We start from the raw sequence: 15,732 nt of genomic DNA, 5'->3' as shown, positions 1-15,732 counted from the left end.
CAGGAGAGACAGAGAAAAAGACAGAGTGGGGGAGAGAGAGAGAGAGAGCGGGGGAGAGAAAGAGACAGACAGAGCGGGGGAGAGTGAGAGCGGGAAACAAAGAAAGAGTGGCAGTATTTCTGGAAGATGGGGTTAACAGCCCGAGGAGGAGCTGGTTGGGGTATTAGTGTACTATTGGGAAGAGCTGTAGACCGTGTATCGCTGTGTAAACTCCCGACACCTTCCCTCCGATTGTGTCACACTCAGGAGTGAACGTACTGCCCCAGTCAGACAACACCACGACCAGCACAGAGGAACATCGCCCCACACCCACCCCACACTTAACAGCAGAGTGAAGCACACAACCCTCCAGCTCCCCCCCCCCCATCCCAACCACTGTCCTACACACACAGTGAGCAGGTATCACCCTCTGAGGGAGGGGGGTGAGGTGCCAGTGTTGGGGTTGAGAGGCTGGAGGGGGGTGAGGGATTGCGACCGAATGAGAGAGAGAGAGAGAGAGAGAGAGAGGGGGAGGGAGGGAGGGAGACGCACAGAGTTCTGAAGCCTCGGTTTGAGGATCACCCGGTGCTTCTGCTCAGCAGTGAGTGAGCCCGAGGATTGACGTGGCCTGCGCTGCCTCAGGCAGTCGACAAGCCCATCTGGCCTTCAGCAGGAGGGCTGTTTGGAGAGGAGAGGTCTGCTGGGATGTTGGGGGTGATGGGGTGAGGTGGGTAGTGGGGGGTTTGCGGGGGGAGGGGGGACTGTTTATTTTGGACAGCGTCCATTTTGGGGAGGTGGGGGGTAGGGGTGCGGCAGGGTCAAAGTGCTTGGTGCCGGCTCCGGGTGGCCTCCAAGGCTCGGCGCAGCTCGGTCAGATTGTCCAGCAGGCTGGCGACCTCGTCCATCCGGCCCGCCTGCTTGGCGTCAAAGACGTAAGCCTTGATATTGTCAATCTGCTGCTGTAACAACTCTTCCTCAATCGCCTCCTCCTCCTCCTCCTCACACTCGAAGGGGTTGAGTCCTCCTGAGGGCGCCTCGTCCTCCTCGAAGGGATTGCTGGAGACCTGCCCCTCGGCCCCCCTCTCCTCCTCCTCCTCCTCGAAAGGGTTGGCGGCCTGGTCTGGGACCTCGAAGGGGTTGAGTCCTGAGGGCGGAGGGGGAGCACCGTTGACGGTAGGGTTTGTCTGGGCTGCGGGGGCCTCCCTCGTCCTGGCCTCCTGCTCCTCGCGGGCCTCCCACTCTTGCTCCAGCTGCCGCAGGTTCTCCTCCAGGGTGCGGGCCTCGCTGATCCTGCCGGCCTGTCGGGCCTGGGCCAGGAAGGACTGGATGTTGGCGATCTGCTCCAGCAAGGGATCATCCAGCTGCCCGGCCAAGGAGCAGGAGGAGGCCAGCCACCCGCTGTCCTGGATCACGGCCTCCTGGCTGGGCTGGGCCTGCGGCGCAGGCCCCGAATCCCGAACCTCAAACAAAACAAAAACACACAACCAGAATAAAGACCAGCGTTAAACATCTCCGGATGAGCCAAGAGCTGAGGGGGGGGGGGGGGGGGGGATTTTTATCTTTTTATTAACCCATTGTGGCCGTTATTCTAACGTGGGGAATGCCGACTGATGCACAGCAAGATCCCGGCAAACAGCAACGTGGTAACCGGCAGCAAGGGATCAGTGGGTCTGAGGATTGAAACAAGTCCCAGAACACGCGAGGGTTGTGGGTGTGGAGTCAGACACAGAGGGGGCAGAAAGGGGCCTAAGGATCAATGCTTCATCCCGAAAGATCCCCAGCACTGACCCTCCCACAGTGAGGCACTTCCTCTGTGGCTGGGGGGGGGTAATCGAGGCCACACCCGGAGTACTGAGCACAGTGCGGGCGAGGCCGCACCCGGAGTACTGAGCACAGTGCGGGCGAGGCCACACCCGGAGTACTGTGTACAGTGCGGGCGAGGCCACACCCGGAGTACTGAGCACAGTGCGGGCGAGGTCACACCCGGAGTACTGTGTACAGTGCGGGCGAGGCCGCACCCGGAGTACTGAGCACAGTGCGGGCGAGGCCACACCCGGAGTACTGTGTACAGTGCGGGCGAGGCCACACCCGGAGTACTGTGTACAGTGCGGGCGAGGCCACACCCGGAGTACTGTGTACAGTGCGGGCGAGGCCGCACCCGGAGTACTCTGTACAGTGCGGGCGAGGCCACACCCGGAGTACTGTGCACAGTGCGGGCGAGGCCACACCCGGAGTACTGAGCACAGTGCGGGCGAGGCCACACCCGGAGTACTGTGTACAGTGCGGGCGAGGCCACACCCGGAGTACTGAGCACAGTGCGGGCGAGGTCGCACCCGGAGTACTGTGTACAGTACGGGCGAGGTCGCACCCGGAGTACTGTGTACAGTGCGGGCGAGGCCGCACCCGGAGTACTGAGCACAGTGCGGGCGAGGCCGCACCCGGAGTACTGAGCACAGTGCGGGCGAGGCCGCACCCGGAGTACTGAGCACAGTGTGGGCGAGGTCACACCCGGAGTACTGAGCACAGTGCGGGCGAGGTCACACCCGGAGTACTGAGCACAGTGCGGGCGAGGCCACACCCGGAGTACTGAGCACAGTGCGGGCGAGGTCACACCCGGAGTACTGTGTACAGTGCGGGCGAGGCCACACCCGGAGTACTGTGTACAGTGCGGGCGAGGCCACACCCGGAGTACTGTGTACAGTGCGGGCGAGGCCACACCCGGAGTACTGAGCACAGTGCGGGCGAGGCCACACCCGGAGTACTGTGTACAGTGCGGGCGAGGCCACACCCGGAGTACTGTGTACAGTGCGGGCGAGGCCACACCCGGAGTACTGTGTACAGTGCGGGCGAGGCCACACCCGGAGTACTGTGTACAGTGCGGGCGAGGCCACACCCGGAGTACTGTGTACAGTGCGGGCGAGGCCACACCCGGAGTACTGTGTACAGTGCGGGCGAGGCCACACCCGGAGTACTGAGCACAGTGTGGGCGAGGCCACACCCGGAGTACTGAGCACAGTGCGGGCGAGGCCACACCCGGAGTACTGTGCACAGTGCGGGCGAGGTCACACCCGGAGTACTGTGTACAGTGCGGGCGAGGTCACACCCGGAGTACTGTGCACAGTGCGGGCGAGGTCACACCCGGAGTACTGTGTACAGTGCGGGCGAGGCCACACCCGGAGTACTGAGCACAGTGCGGGCGAGGTCACACCCGGAGTACTGTGCACAGTGCGGGCGAGGTCACACCCGGAGTACTGTGTACAGTGCGGGCGAGGCCACACCCGGAGTACTGTGTACAGTGCGGGCGAGGTCACACCCGGAGTACTGTGTACAGTGCGGGCGAGGCCACACCCGGAGTACTGTGTACAGTGTGGGCGAGGCCACACCCGGAGTACTGTGCACAGTGCGGGCGAGGCCACACCCGGAGTACTGTGTACAGTGTGGGCGAGGCCACACCCGGAGTACTGTGTACAGTGCGGGCGAGGTCACACCCGGAGTACTGTGTACAGTGCGGGCGAGGCCACACCCGGAGTACTGTGTACAGTGCGGGCGAGGCCACACCCAGAGTATTGTGTACAGTGCGGGATCTCCTTATTTAAGGAAGGATGTAAATGTGTTGGGAGTGGTTGAGAGAAGGTTTCCCAGACCCATCCCTGGAATGGGTGGGTTGTCTGATGAGGAAAGGTCGGACAGGTTAGGTTTGTATCCGCTGCAGTTTAGAAGAGTAAGAGGTGACTCGATCCAAACCTTTCAGATCCTGAGGGGGTTTCTTGACAGGGTGGATGTGGAGAGGATGGTTCGTCTTGTGGAAGAGTCTAGAACTCGGTGTGGGGGTGGTGGGTGGGGGGGGGGGGGGTGGGGGGGGGGGGGGCGGTGACTGTTTAAAAAATCACCCAGTGCGGACGGAGATGGGGAGAAATGATTTCTCTCGCAGGGGGGCTGAGTCTGTGGAACTCTGTCCCTCAGAAGGTGGGCAGCAGAGTCTTGGAATCATTTTCAGGCAGAGGAGGATTAATGCTGGGGTGAAAGGTTATCAGGGGGTCAGCGGGAACGTGGGGGTCGAGATTACAATCAGGTCAGACACGGACTTATTGAATGGGGCAGCAGGTCCGAGGGGCCAAGTGGCCTACTCCTGCTCCTAACTCCCGTGCTACACAAAGGGTAACAGAGAAATATAACTGCGTGATTGTGTTTAAAAAAAAACAGCAGAGTTGGGTTTACACTGGGTGGAAGATCGTATTAGCCGAGGGACTGAACAGGCGGGGGTGACGTTCCTCAGAAATAAAGGCGGCTTTGAAAGGGGGGAGAAAATCGTGCATGTGTATCTGTGAGGGGTGGGGGAATCGTGCGTGTGTATCTGTGAGGGGGGGGGGAATCGTGCGTGTGTATCTGTGAGGGGGGGGGGAATCGTGCGTGTGTATCTGTGAGGGGGGGGGGAATCGTGCGTGTGTATCTGTGAGGGGGGGGGGAATCGTGCGTGTGTATCTGTGAGGGGGGGGGGGAATCGTGCGTGTGTATCTGTGAGGGGGGGGAATCGTGCGTGTGTATCTGTGAAGGAGGGGGGGGGAATCGTGCGTGTGTATCTGTGAGGGGGGGGGGGGGGAATCGTGCGTGTGTATCTGTGAGGGGGGGGGGGGAATCGTGCGTGTGTATCTGTGAGGGGGGGGGGAAATCGTGCGTGTGTATCTGTGAGGGGGGGGGAAATCGTGCGTGTGTATCTGTGAGGGGGGGGGAACCGTGCGTGTGTATCTGTGAGGGGGGGGGGAAATCGTGCGTGTGTATCTGTGAGGGGGGGGGAACCGTGCGTGTGTATCTGTGAGGGGGGGGGGGGGAATCGTGCGTGTGTATCTGTTGGGGGGGGGGGAATCGTGCGTGTGTATCTGTGAGGGGGGGGAACCGTGCGTGTATCTGTGAGGGGGGGGGGGAATCGTGCGTGTGTATCTGTGAGGGGGGGGGGAATCGTGCGTGTGTATCTGTGAGGGGGGGGGGAATCACGCGTGTGTATCTGTGAGGGGGGGGGAATCACGCGTGTGTATCTGTGAGGGGGGGGAATCACGCGTGTGTATCTGTGAGGGGGGGGAATCACGCGTGTGTATCTGTGAGGGGGGGGGAATCACGCGTGTGTATCTGTGAGGGGGGGGGAATCACGCGTGTGTATCTGTGAGGGGGGGGGGAATCACGCGTGTGTATCTGTGAGGGGGGGGGAATCACGCGTGTGTATCTGTGAGGGGGGGGGAATCACGCGTGTGTATCTGTGAGGGGGGGGAATCACGCGTGTGTATCTGTGAGGGGGGGAATCACGCGTGTGTATCTGTGAGGGGGGGGGAATCACGCGTGTGTATCTGTGAGGGGGGGGAATCACGCGTGTGTATCTGTGAGGGGGGGGAATCACGCGTGTGTATCTGTGAGGGGGGGGGAATCACGCGTGTGTATCTGTGAGGGGGGGGGGGGGGAATCGTGCGTGTGTATCTGTGAGGGGGGGGGGAATCGTGCGTGTGTATCTGTGAGGGGGGGGGGGAATCGTGCGTGTGTATCTGTGAGGGGGGGGGGAATCGTGCGTGTGTATCTGTGAGGGGGGGGGAATCGTGCGTGTGTATCTGTGAGGGGGGGGGAATCGTGCGTGTGTATCTGTGAGGGGGGGGGAATCGTGCGTGTGTATCTGTGAGGGGGGGGGGGAACCGTGCGTGTGTATCTGTGAGGGGGGGGGGGAATCGTGCGTGTGTATCTGTGAGGGGGGGGGAATCGTGCGTGTGTATCTGTGAGGGGGGGGGGAACCGTGCGTGTGTATCTGTGAGGGGGGGGGAATCGTGCGTGTGTATCTGTGAGGGGGGGGGGAAACCGTGCGTGTGTATCTGTGAGGGGGGGGGGGGAACCGTGCGTGTGTATCTGTGAGGGGGGGGGGAACCGTGCGTGTGTATCTGTGGGGGGGGGGGGGGGGGGGGGGAACCGTGCGTGTGTATCTGTGGGGGGGGGGGAACCGTGCATGTGTATCTGTGAGGGGGGGGGGGAATCGTGCGTGTGTATCTGTGGGGGGGGGGGGGAACCGTGCGTGTGTATCTGTGTCTCTCTGAATCCGTGTGCGTGTGTGAGCGTATGTTGGGAGAATAAGAAGCTGGATAAACACACCAGGGAGAACGGAATAGGAGGAGATTGTGGGGTGAATTGAAGGAGCAGGCCAGTGTGGGGATAGAATCCCCAGCACGGAGCAGAGGGGCCGAACGGCCTGTTGGCAGCGTCGATGGTGTGAATGCTCGAGTGTTGGAGGGAGAGGAATAGAGAGAGAGGTTTCTGATGGGTGAGGTTGCAATGTCGCAGTCCGGGGATTGGGGAATCCAGCAGAGGGTTTCGTGGGCAAACTGCCTCCCCAGAAAGGTGGAAATACCAACCTGGTTCCTTTTCCAGAGCTCAGCTTCCCTCTGCGCCCGCCTCGCCTTCAGCTCCTCAAACTTCTCCAGGGTGGGCAGAGAGGTCAAACCCAGTAACTTCTCCTGCAGAGTGGAGAGAGACAGAAACACTGAATAACACAACACAAGAGACAGAGAGAGAGATAGAGAGAGGGAGAGAAATATAGTGGGGGGGGAAGAGAGAGATCGAGAGAGGGAGAGGGGGGAAGGGGGAACAGAAAGAGATAGAAAGGGAGATAGAGGGAGAGAGAAAGAGATTGAATAACACAGTAGGGAGAGAGCGCAAGAGAGAGAGAGCGCACGCGAGAGAGAGAGACACAGAGGGAGAGAGATAGAGAGAGGGGGAGACGGAGAATAACATGGCAAGGAGACAGAGAGAAAGAGTGTGAATAACACGGCAGCGAGAGAGTGCATACAACACAGTAGTGAAAGAGCATGACCGACAAAGACGGAGAGAGAGAGCACGCACAAGAGACAGAGATGGGGAGGGATAGAGAGAGACAGAGACAGGGATGGACAGACAGAGGGAGGGGGGAAGAGAGAGAGAGAGAGAGACCACGCACAAAAGATAGACAGAGAGACTGTGAATAACATGGCAGTGACAGAGAGAGAGCATGCATACACAGTGAGACACAGTAAAAAGTCTGACAACACCAGGTTTTAATCCAACCGATTTATTTGATAATAGACTCACAAGCTTCCGGGTTGACACAGAGCACATGAAAGACACAGAAGGGGAAGGAGAGAGAGAGAGAGACAGACAGACAAAGTGGTGGGGGTGGGTAGGGGAAAGAGTGCCGGAGGAAGCTTGTGAGGGGCAGAGTCAGCGTTGCTGCTCGCTGACTCTCGGGTAACTGACCTGCAGGAACTGGGTCGCTGACAGTCGAATCATTCTCTGCAGCTGGAGAGTTTTGGGGTGCGGCTGTGGATCCTCAGACACCCCCAGGGAGGCAATCCTCTTACTGTGGGAGAAAAGGCAGAGAGAGAGAGTCACACTCAAGGGAGGGGGAAGGGGGGGGCAGGCTGAGTGGGGGGGCTACAGGCTTGGGGGGGTGGGGAGGCTGGAGGGCCACAAGCTGAGGAAGGGGAGGGCCCGCAGGCTGAGGGGGAGGTGGGAGGGGTGGGGGAGGCTGGGCCGCAGGCTGAGGGGGAGGCGGGAGAGGAGGGGGGCTGCAGGCTGAGGGGGAGGTGGGAGGGGAGGGGGAGAGTGGGGGCCACAGGCTGAGGCGGAGGCAGGCGGGAGGGGGAGACAGGAGGGGTGGGGGAGGCGGGCCGCAGGCTGAGGGGGAGACGGGTGGGGAGGGGGAGAGTGGGGGCCACAGGCGGGAGGGGTGGGAAAGAGTGGGGGCTGCAGGCAGAGGGGGAGGCGGGAGGGGAAGAGGGGGACAGTGGAGGCCGCAGGCTGAGCATTCAGGCCTGGGTCTGAGCACCTACCTGAGCAGGTCGATGCGCTCATACAGCTTCATCAGCTCCACCCGCAGGTTCGATGCTTGCTCCAGGCTGTAGGTACTCTCGCCCGCACTGAAACAGTCCACAGCAAACATCATTTACCCAATCCCCCAGCCTCACACCAACTCAGGACGTCCCAAAGCTCGGCACACCCAGTCAAGCAGCTTCTCTTCAATCGCAGGAACCTTCCAAAGGCCAATCCATACACAGCATGATCCCACAAACAGCCAATCAGAAAGTGACCCACATCACATGATGGTTCATGCAAGTCTTGCCTTGGAGATAAATATTGACCCTCCCACAGCACGACCCTCCCTCAGGGCCCACCCTCCCCCACAGTGCGGCGCTCCCTTAGCGCCCACCCTCTCCCGCAGTGCGGCACTCCCACAGTGCCCACCCGCTCCCACAGTGCAGCGCTCCCTCAGCACCGACCCGGGTGTGAGGTGGGTTAGAATCTCTGGCATTAGGAATGAACCCTGGCCCTCAGGTGCACATCACAATCAGGAATAGCGTGCAAAGCGCTGGGAACCTGCAGAACTCAAGAACTTCATCGCTAAATGCACAGGACTCATTCCCGGGCTGGTTGGCACAGACCCTGACCAATACCAAACATTTCAACTTAACACCAAATGAAATTCCAAATGACTATTAGAGAGCGAGGGTGATAACATGGAACTGAGCTGGAGCACCCATGACAACATGGCCCCTGAGGTGTCTTCCCCACTTCCCAAAGCCTGTCCACCATCTACAAGGCACAAGTCAGGAGTGTGATGGAATACTCTCCCACTCGCCTGGATGAGCGCGGCTCCGACAACACTCGAGAAGCTCGACACCATCCGGGACAAAGCAGCCCCCCCCGCTCGATCGACACACTAACCACCCACCCTCAACATTCACTCCCCCCTACCAGCGACGCACAGAGGCAGCAGTGTGTACCATCTACAAGATACAACGACTCGCCAAGGCTCCTTCGACAGCGCCACCCAAACCCGCCACCACTACCCCCCTGGAAGGACAAGGGCAGCAGACACCATGGGGAACACCCACCACCTTCAAATTCCCCCTCGGAGCCCCCCTCCCACTCGCACCATCCCAACTTGGAAATACATCGGCCGTTCCTTCACTGCGGCTGGGTCAAAATCCTGGAACTCCCTCCCTAACAGCACTGTGGGTGTACCTACACCACACAGGACTGCAGCGGGTTCAAGATGGCGGCTCACCCACCACCTTCTCGAGGGGGCAAATAGGGACGGGGGGGGTGTATACGCTGGGCTCGGCCATCCACGCCCACATCCCCATGAATTATTCAAGACCCTAATTCCTATTCATTTTCAGAGAAAAGGCATAATCTGTAAACAATGGAATTGTCAGTTATCCTCAGAGGGACTTAATGGTTAACACACAGCCTATGTGATCTCCAGCCAGCACTGTACACCCACAACCCTCCCGCCCATCCACTTCCCCCCCCTCTCCTCCGCAATCCCAGGACTTACTTCAGTGAATCGGCCATTTTCATGTACTCTGGAGCTAACTTGTCCACACTGGCCTTGCAGGAGTGCAGCTTCTGTGGTCGAACAACAAACAAGGCCTGTTAAAAACACTGCAAACTCGCGAACCCACACCCTGGGATCAGTAGGAGACCCCAGCTTTACACTGCACTAACTGTAATCTGTATCTAACCCCGTGCTGTACCTGTCCTGGGAGTATTTGATGGGGGGGACAGTGTAGAGGGAGCTTTACTCTGTATCTAACCCCGTGCTGTACCTGTCCTGGGAGTGTTTGATGGGGGGGACAGCGTAGAGGGAGCTTTACTCTGTATCTAACCCCGTGCTGTACCTGTCCTGGGAGTGTTTGATGGGGGGGACAGCGTAGAGGGAGCTTTACTCTGTATCTAACCCTGTGCTGTACCTGTCCTGGGAGTGTTTGATGGGGGACAGTGTAGAGGGAGCTTTACTCTGTATCTAACCCTGTGCTGTACCTGTCCTGGGAGTGTTTGATGGGGGACAGTGTAGAGGGAGCTTTACTCTGTATCTAACCCCGTGCTGTACCTGTCCTGGGAGTGTTTGATGGGGACAGTGTGGTGGGAGCTTTACTCTGTATCTAACCCCGTGCTGTACCTGTCCTGGGAGGAGTATTTGATGGGGGGGTGCAGTGTAGAGGGAGTTTACTCTGTATCTAACCGTGTAGAGTTGCAGGATGACCGGTGAGCTCTCTTTCTCCTCCAGCCGTTGCTCTCTTTGCTCCAGGACGCCTTTGCAATGCTGACAGGTCATGATCCGATCGTCATCTTTCTCCTCCAGCAGCGAGCTGACACTGGAAACGCTCAGTCTGCGGCCGCTCTCCAGGGTCCCGGCCCCTCGGTCTGGACCACCCGGGTTCCCTCCCGCCGTCACAGAGGCCCGCACTGCTTTCGTCAGCTTCTCTATCCAATCACAGGAAGATGTGTGACAGTAAACATTAGATTGAACTGGATAGGTCAGGCAACAGAGGGGCTGAATGGCCTCCTCCTGGCCCTGAGTAACAGACCTGAGGGGCTGAATGGCCTCCTCCTGTTCCTGAGTAACAGGCCTGAGAGAGGGTTGAGTGGGCAGCAGCAGCAGGCCGAGGATGCAGGGTCAACCTGTGACTCGCTGAGGGTGAAACCTCGCATTGCACAAACGTCTAGGGTGTCTGTTTGGCGAACAGTTGTGTACAGACGGTGAGATTCATGGCCTGCCCCTCGGTGATGGGCCGAATTGCCACGCCAGAGACGCCGAGTTACTTACGGGCAAAGAGGACTGTGAGGAATTGGGTGCACCGTCGACACATGATGGAGCCACACAGGCGGCAGTGATGACGCCTCTGCGCGATGCTGAAGGTGACCCCGCAGTCCGGGCAGCAGGGCACGTCTCGGTCATTCACCCAGGTCACAACGGACTTCTCCAGGGCTGCGGGAGAGGGAGACACCAACAGGTTCAGGGCCGGCAGAGTGATTTAAATAAACAGCCCAAGTTTATAAAGAGTATTTAAAACCAGGGAGAGTGACAGAATGAGAGTAACGATGACAGAGAAAATTCTACAGGAAACAGAAAGCGCGATACGGAGAAACGCAGCAACTGATTCAAGCACAGCAAGCTCCCACAGATGTGAGAAAATATCCAAATAATCGATTTTTAGTGATGTTTAGAGGGATAAAGATTGGCCCAGGATACTGGGAAGAATCCCACCACGGCAGCTTCACCAGCTAATTGTCGATTCAGTATCAACTTTACTTCTGAATAAATCCAGATTGCTCCTTCTTAGCCTGGCCTAACAAAAAGTCTCCCAGTAAGGTATCTGGGGAGAGACCAGGAGGAGAGCGCTGGTTTCTCATTGCTGGGGACCAGTAGAAGAATAAGGTATTATTCAAAGGACAAATATGTCTACGCTCAAATACTCTGGGCGCAAGGTCACCCAGGGCTCTTGGGATGCAAGTGTCCACTTATAGAAGGGGGAAAAAAAAAGAGTAAAACAAGTGGGAGGGGAGAAAGCAGCGAATGGAACCAACCTTTCCTCTTAGCTGGGTCAGTGGAGGCTCTGTCAAACGCAGTCAACTAGAAACAAGACAAAAAGTACAATATTATTGTTTTTCTCTCTGAGTTGACAATAAGACAACTTGATCCCACAACATTATTGGATATACTGTCCATGCGTTTGACAAAGTACCTCACAAGAGGTTATTGCAGAAGGTCGAGGGACATGGAGTTGGGGGTAGGGTGTTAGCGTGGATAGAGGATTGGTTGTCAAATAGGAGGCAGAGAGTGGGGGTCAACAGGTGCTATTCGGATTGGCGGATGGTGACTAGTGGAGTTCCCCAGGGGTCGGTGCTGGGGCCTCAGCTATTTACCATTTATATAGATGATCTGGAGGAGGGAACTGAGTGTAGGGTGTCGAAATTTGCTGATGACACCAAGATTGGGGGAACGGCAAATTGTGCGGAGGGTGTGGAGAGTCTGCAGAAGGATCTAGATAGGCTGGGCAAATGGGCCAGGAACTGGCAAATGGAATTTAATGTTGGCAAGTGTGAGGCGGTCCACTTTGGTAGGAAGAATGGTAGGAAGGACTATTACTTACGGGGCGAAAAACTGCAGCAGGCGGAGGTGCAGAGGGACCTCGGGGTCCTTGTGCATGAGTCGCAAAAACCCAGCTTGCAGGTGGTCAGGAAGGCAAATGGGATGCTGGCCTTCATCGCGAGGGGGATTGAATATAAAAGGAGGGAGGTCTTGCTGCAGCTGTATAGGGCATTGGTGAGGCCGCAGCTGGAGTACTGTGTGCAGTTTTGGGCGCCGCACCTGCGCAAAGATATTTTGGCCTTGGAGGGAGTGCAGAGGAGGTTTACTAGGCTGATACCGGAGTTGAGGGGGTTGAGCTATGAGGAGAGGCTGAATAAACTGGGCTTGTACTCGTTAGAGTTTAGAAGAATGAGGGGAGATCTCATTGAGACGTATAAGATGATGAATGGGATGGATAGGATAGAGGTGGAGAGACTCTTCCCGCTCAAAAAAGACAGTAGGACTAGGGGGCACAGCCTCAAGATAAAGGGGAGGCGGTTTAGAACGGAGTTGAGGAGGAACATCTTCACTCAAAGGGTGGTGAATCTCTGGAATTCTCTGCCCATTGAAGTGGTGGAGGCTGCCTCGCTAAATATTTTTAAGACGCGGGTTGATGGGTTTTTGATAAGAGAGGGGATTAAGGGTTATGGGGAGAGGGCGAGAATGTGGAAACTGAGCCACGACAGATCAGCCATGATCTTACTGAATGGCGGGGCAGGCTCGAAGGGCTAGATGGCCTACTCCTGCTCCTATTTCTTATGTTCTTATGTTCTTATGTGGAGGGCATGGTGCAGCGCACAGGAATAGGATCCCTGGCACAGACCCAATCCTCCCTTTTCACCCATTGCGGAGAAAGAGTAATTCACACTTCCTGCTTTCAGCTTAATCCCCCATGCTCCCAGCTCGCAATGCGATCGCCTCTACATTCCTGGGGAAGAGGGCAAACTCAGACTGGGCACTCAGTTCGCGAACACCTCTGCTCCGTCCAACAGGAGACCCCAATCTCCTCTCTCTCCTCAGCTCCTTGTCGCCCATCGTTCGAACTCTCCACCTCGTTCCCCGCACTGACCTCTCTGTCCTCGCTCTGCGGCGCCGTTCCAATGCAGCTCGACTTAAGCAACAGGAACCTCGCGCCCGCTCACCTTCAGCGTGGGACAACACGCCTCCCGGACTCTACAATTTCAGCTCAGGTTCTGTGTTTCAGGGTATTCCCAACTCCTGCTCTCCATTCCCCCATCTCCCCTCCACCCCAACTCCCCATCATAGTGTGGATGAGCAGAGAGATCTCGGTGTACATGTGCGTAGATCCCTGAAAGTTGGCATCCAGGTTGATAGGGTTGTTAAGAAGGCGTACAGTGTGTTAGCTTTTATTGGTAGAGGGATTGAATTTTGGAGCCGTGAGATCATGTTGCAACTGTACAAAACTCTGGTGCAGCCGTACTTGGAGTATTGCATACAGTTCTGGTCGCTGCATTATAAGAAAGATGTGGAGGCATTGGAAAGGGTGCAGGGGAGGTTTACCAGGATGTTGCCTGGTGTGGTGGGAAGGTCTTACGAGGAAAGGCTGAGGGACTTGAGGTTGTTTTCGTTAGAGAGGAGGTTAAAAGGTGATTTAAATGAGGCATGCAAGATGATCAGAGGATTAGATAAGGTGGACAGTGAGAGCCTTTTTCCTCGGATGGTGACGGCTAACACGAGGGGACATAGCTTTAAATTGAGGGGTGATAAATATAGGACGGATGTCAGAGGTAGGTTCTTTCCTCAGAGGGTACTGAGGGCGTGGAATGCCCTGCCTGCAGCAGTTGTGGACTCGCCAACTTTACGGGTGTTCAAATGGTCATTGGATAGGCATATGGATAATATTGGAATAATTTAGGTTTGAGGGTCATTAGATTGTTGCACTGACCAGTGGAACCATCGAGGGCTGAAGGGCCTGTACTGCGCTGTAATGTTCTATTACTCGCCTCCCCAGCAAGTAACCCCAGCACCCCCTCACCTTCTCCAGGCGAATGAGCAGTTTGTTCATCTCGATGACGTAATGGTCAATTCGGGCCCCGCGCCAACGCAGGAAGTCGCTCCGCATGTTCCGGGTCGCGCCTGCACGCACACACACAAACCAAACAGAAGGACAAACCATCACCGGGGGCAACTGAAAGTGGGGCAAGTTTGTACAGTCATGGTGAGGGGTCCCCGTGGGGCTGCTAGGAGGGTCACAGCGAGACGACCCTCAACACTTAGTGATCCACCCAATACAGTTTACCAACTTGTCTCTCTCCCCCTCCCTGCACACCCACGCCCACCTTTCCCCCGCCATCTCGTGCACGCTGCCCCCCTCCCACTGGTGCACGCTCCACCCCCACTTCTTCCCGCGCGTGCACGCTCCAGCCCCCCTCCCTACTGGCGCACGCTCCACCCCCCTCCATCCCATCCCGCTCGCTCCACCGCAATCCACCCCCCCCCCAACCCGCACGCACTCCACTCCCCGGCTCGTGCACACTCCCCACCCACCCCCTTGCTCACGCATGCCCCTTCCCCTTCCCCCTCGCATACCCTCGCCACCTCCCCTCCCCCAGCCTGGCCCATGCACCCTCTTTCGCACATTGCTCTGGAACCTTTCCCCTCCCAAGTATTCCCTCACTCCCTGTCTCTCTCTCTCGCTCTTCCAGTCCCATCTCTGCGTCTCTCCCCACCACCTCAATCTCCCTCTCTCCACCTCTCCCCCCCCCCCACCACCTCCTCCCATCCTGCATCGGAGGCCGTTCACAGAAGGCTCACTGGGCTGATTCCTGGGATGAAGTGGGGGGGGGGTTTTGTTTTATGAGGAAAAGGTTGAGCAGCTCGGGGCCTGAACCCATTGGAGTTTAGAAGAATGAGAGGGGATCTTATTGAAACATCTCAGGTTCTGAGGGGGGGGGGATTTGACAGGGTGGATGCTGAGAGGATGTTTTACCCCCCTTGTGGGGGTCAATCTAGAACAGCTGGGGGGGGGGGGGGCTTCACAGTTTCAGAATGGGTGGGGTCGCTCATTGAAGATGGGGATGAGGAGGAATTTCTTCTCTCAGAGGGTGGTCAGTCTGTGGAACTACCACCGCCCCCCCACCAAATCCCCCCGAGGCAGCAGTGGGGGCTGCGGCTCACTGAATATATTCAAGGGTGAGTTACACAGATTTCTGATGGAGATTGGGAGGGGTGGGGGGGCCCAATGAGGGAAAGTAGAGTTGAGGAGACAATCAGATCATCCATCCTCCTACAGAATGTGGGAGGAAGCTCGATGGGCTCAGTGTTTTGAGCATTTCCACGTGTTATTCTGCTTAAACAGCCAGACCTGTCCCAGACCCTTCGTCAAACACCATCTCTGTGCCCCAAGGGGAACAATTCCAGCCCCCCTGCACGGGAGGCTATTTGGAGAGGAGGGAAGTGGAGCGGGGGGGGAATGGTGGGGGGAGGGGGTTTTGATCTACTCACCAAGGTCCTGGGCCTCCCACTTGCTGGTGTCGACCCCCCCGGAGTACACAAAGTCCGCCACGTCCGTCTCCGATCGCTCGGCATCCTCCCTCTTCAGCAGCTTTCTCTTGGCTCGGCCGAAAAGCGCTGCAGCAAAGAGAGGTCAGAGGTCACAGGTCACAGGTCACAGGTCAACGCTAGTCTGTAACACAGCAAGATCCCATCCACAGTGTGACACAATAGCAGCATCGGAGTGCCCCCCCATGGCACTGGCCCACCCCACTCTGCAGCACCGACACCTCCCCACAGCCCCACGCTCCCCCCCCCCAACCCAACCCCCGGCACTGACCCCTCCCACAGCCCCGCGCTCCCCCCCCAACCCCCGGCAC

At 57.6% G+C, this 15,732-nt stretch overlaps 1 protein-coding gene across 1 annotated transcript; it reads right to left on the bottom strand.

The window, feature by feature from the left end:
• Nucleotides 1–749: 749 nt before the first annotated feature.
• LOC145339242 (rabenosyn-5-like) lies at nucleotides 750–15,490 on the bottom strand (the record flags this gene model as incomplete). Its single annotated transcript, XM_080183643.1, has 10 exons — nucleotides 750–1,439; nucleotides 6,363–6,464; nucleotides 7,240–7,342; nucleotides 7,815–7,901; nucleotides 9,323–9,393; nucleotides 10,010–10,251; nucleotides 10,595–10,756; nucleotides 11,356–11,401; nucleotides 13,896–13,996; nucleotides 15,365–15,490. Coding segments are annotated over 10 exons (1,682 nt in total), but the record flags the coding sequence as incomplete, so codon positions are not given.
• Nucleotides 15,491–15,732: the final 242 nt, after the last annotated feature.

The sequence above is a fragment of the Carcharhinus amblyrhynchos genome, unplaced genomic scaffold (genome assembly GCF_965287045.1).
Source record: "Carcharhinus amblyrhynchos unplaced genomic scaffold, sCarAmb.v2.hapA chromosome_357, whole genome shotgun sequence".
NCBI lineage: Eukaryota > Metazoa > Chordata > Chondrichthyes > Carcharhiniformes > Carcharhinidae > Carcharhinus > Carcharhinus amblyrhynchos.
Note: the sequence above shows the minus strand (reverse complement) of the source record. Positions and strands in the feature narration are given on the sequence as shown.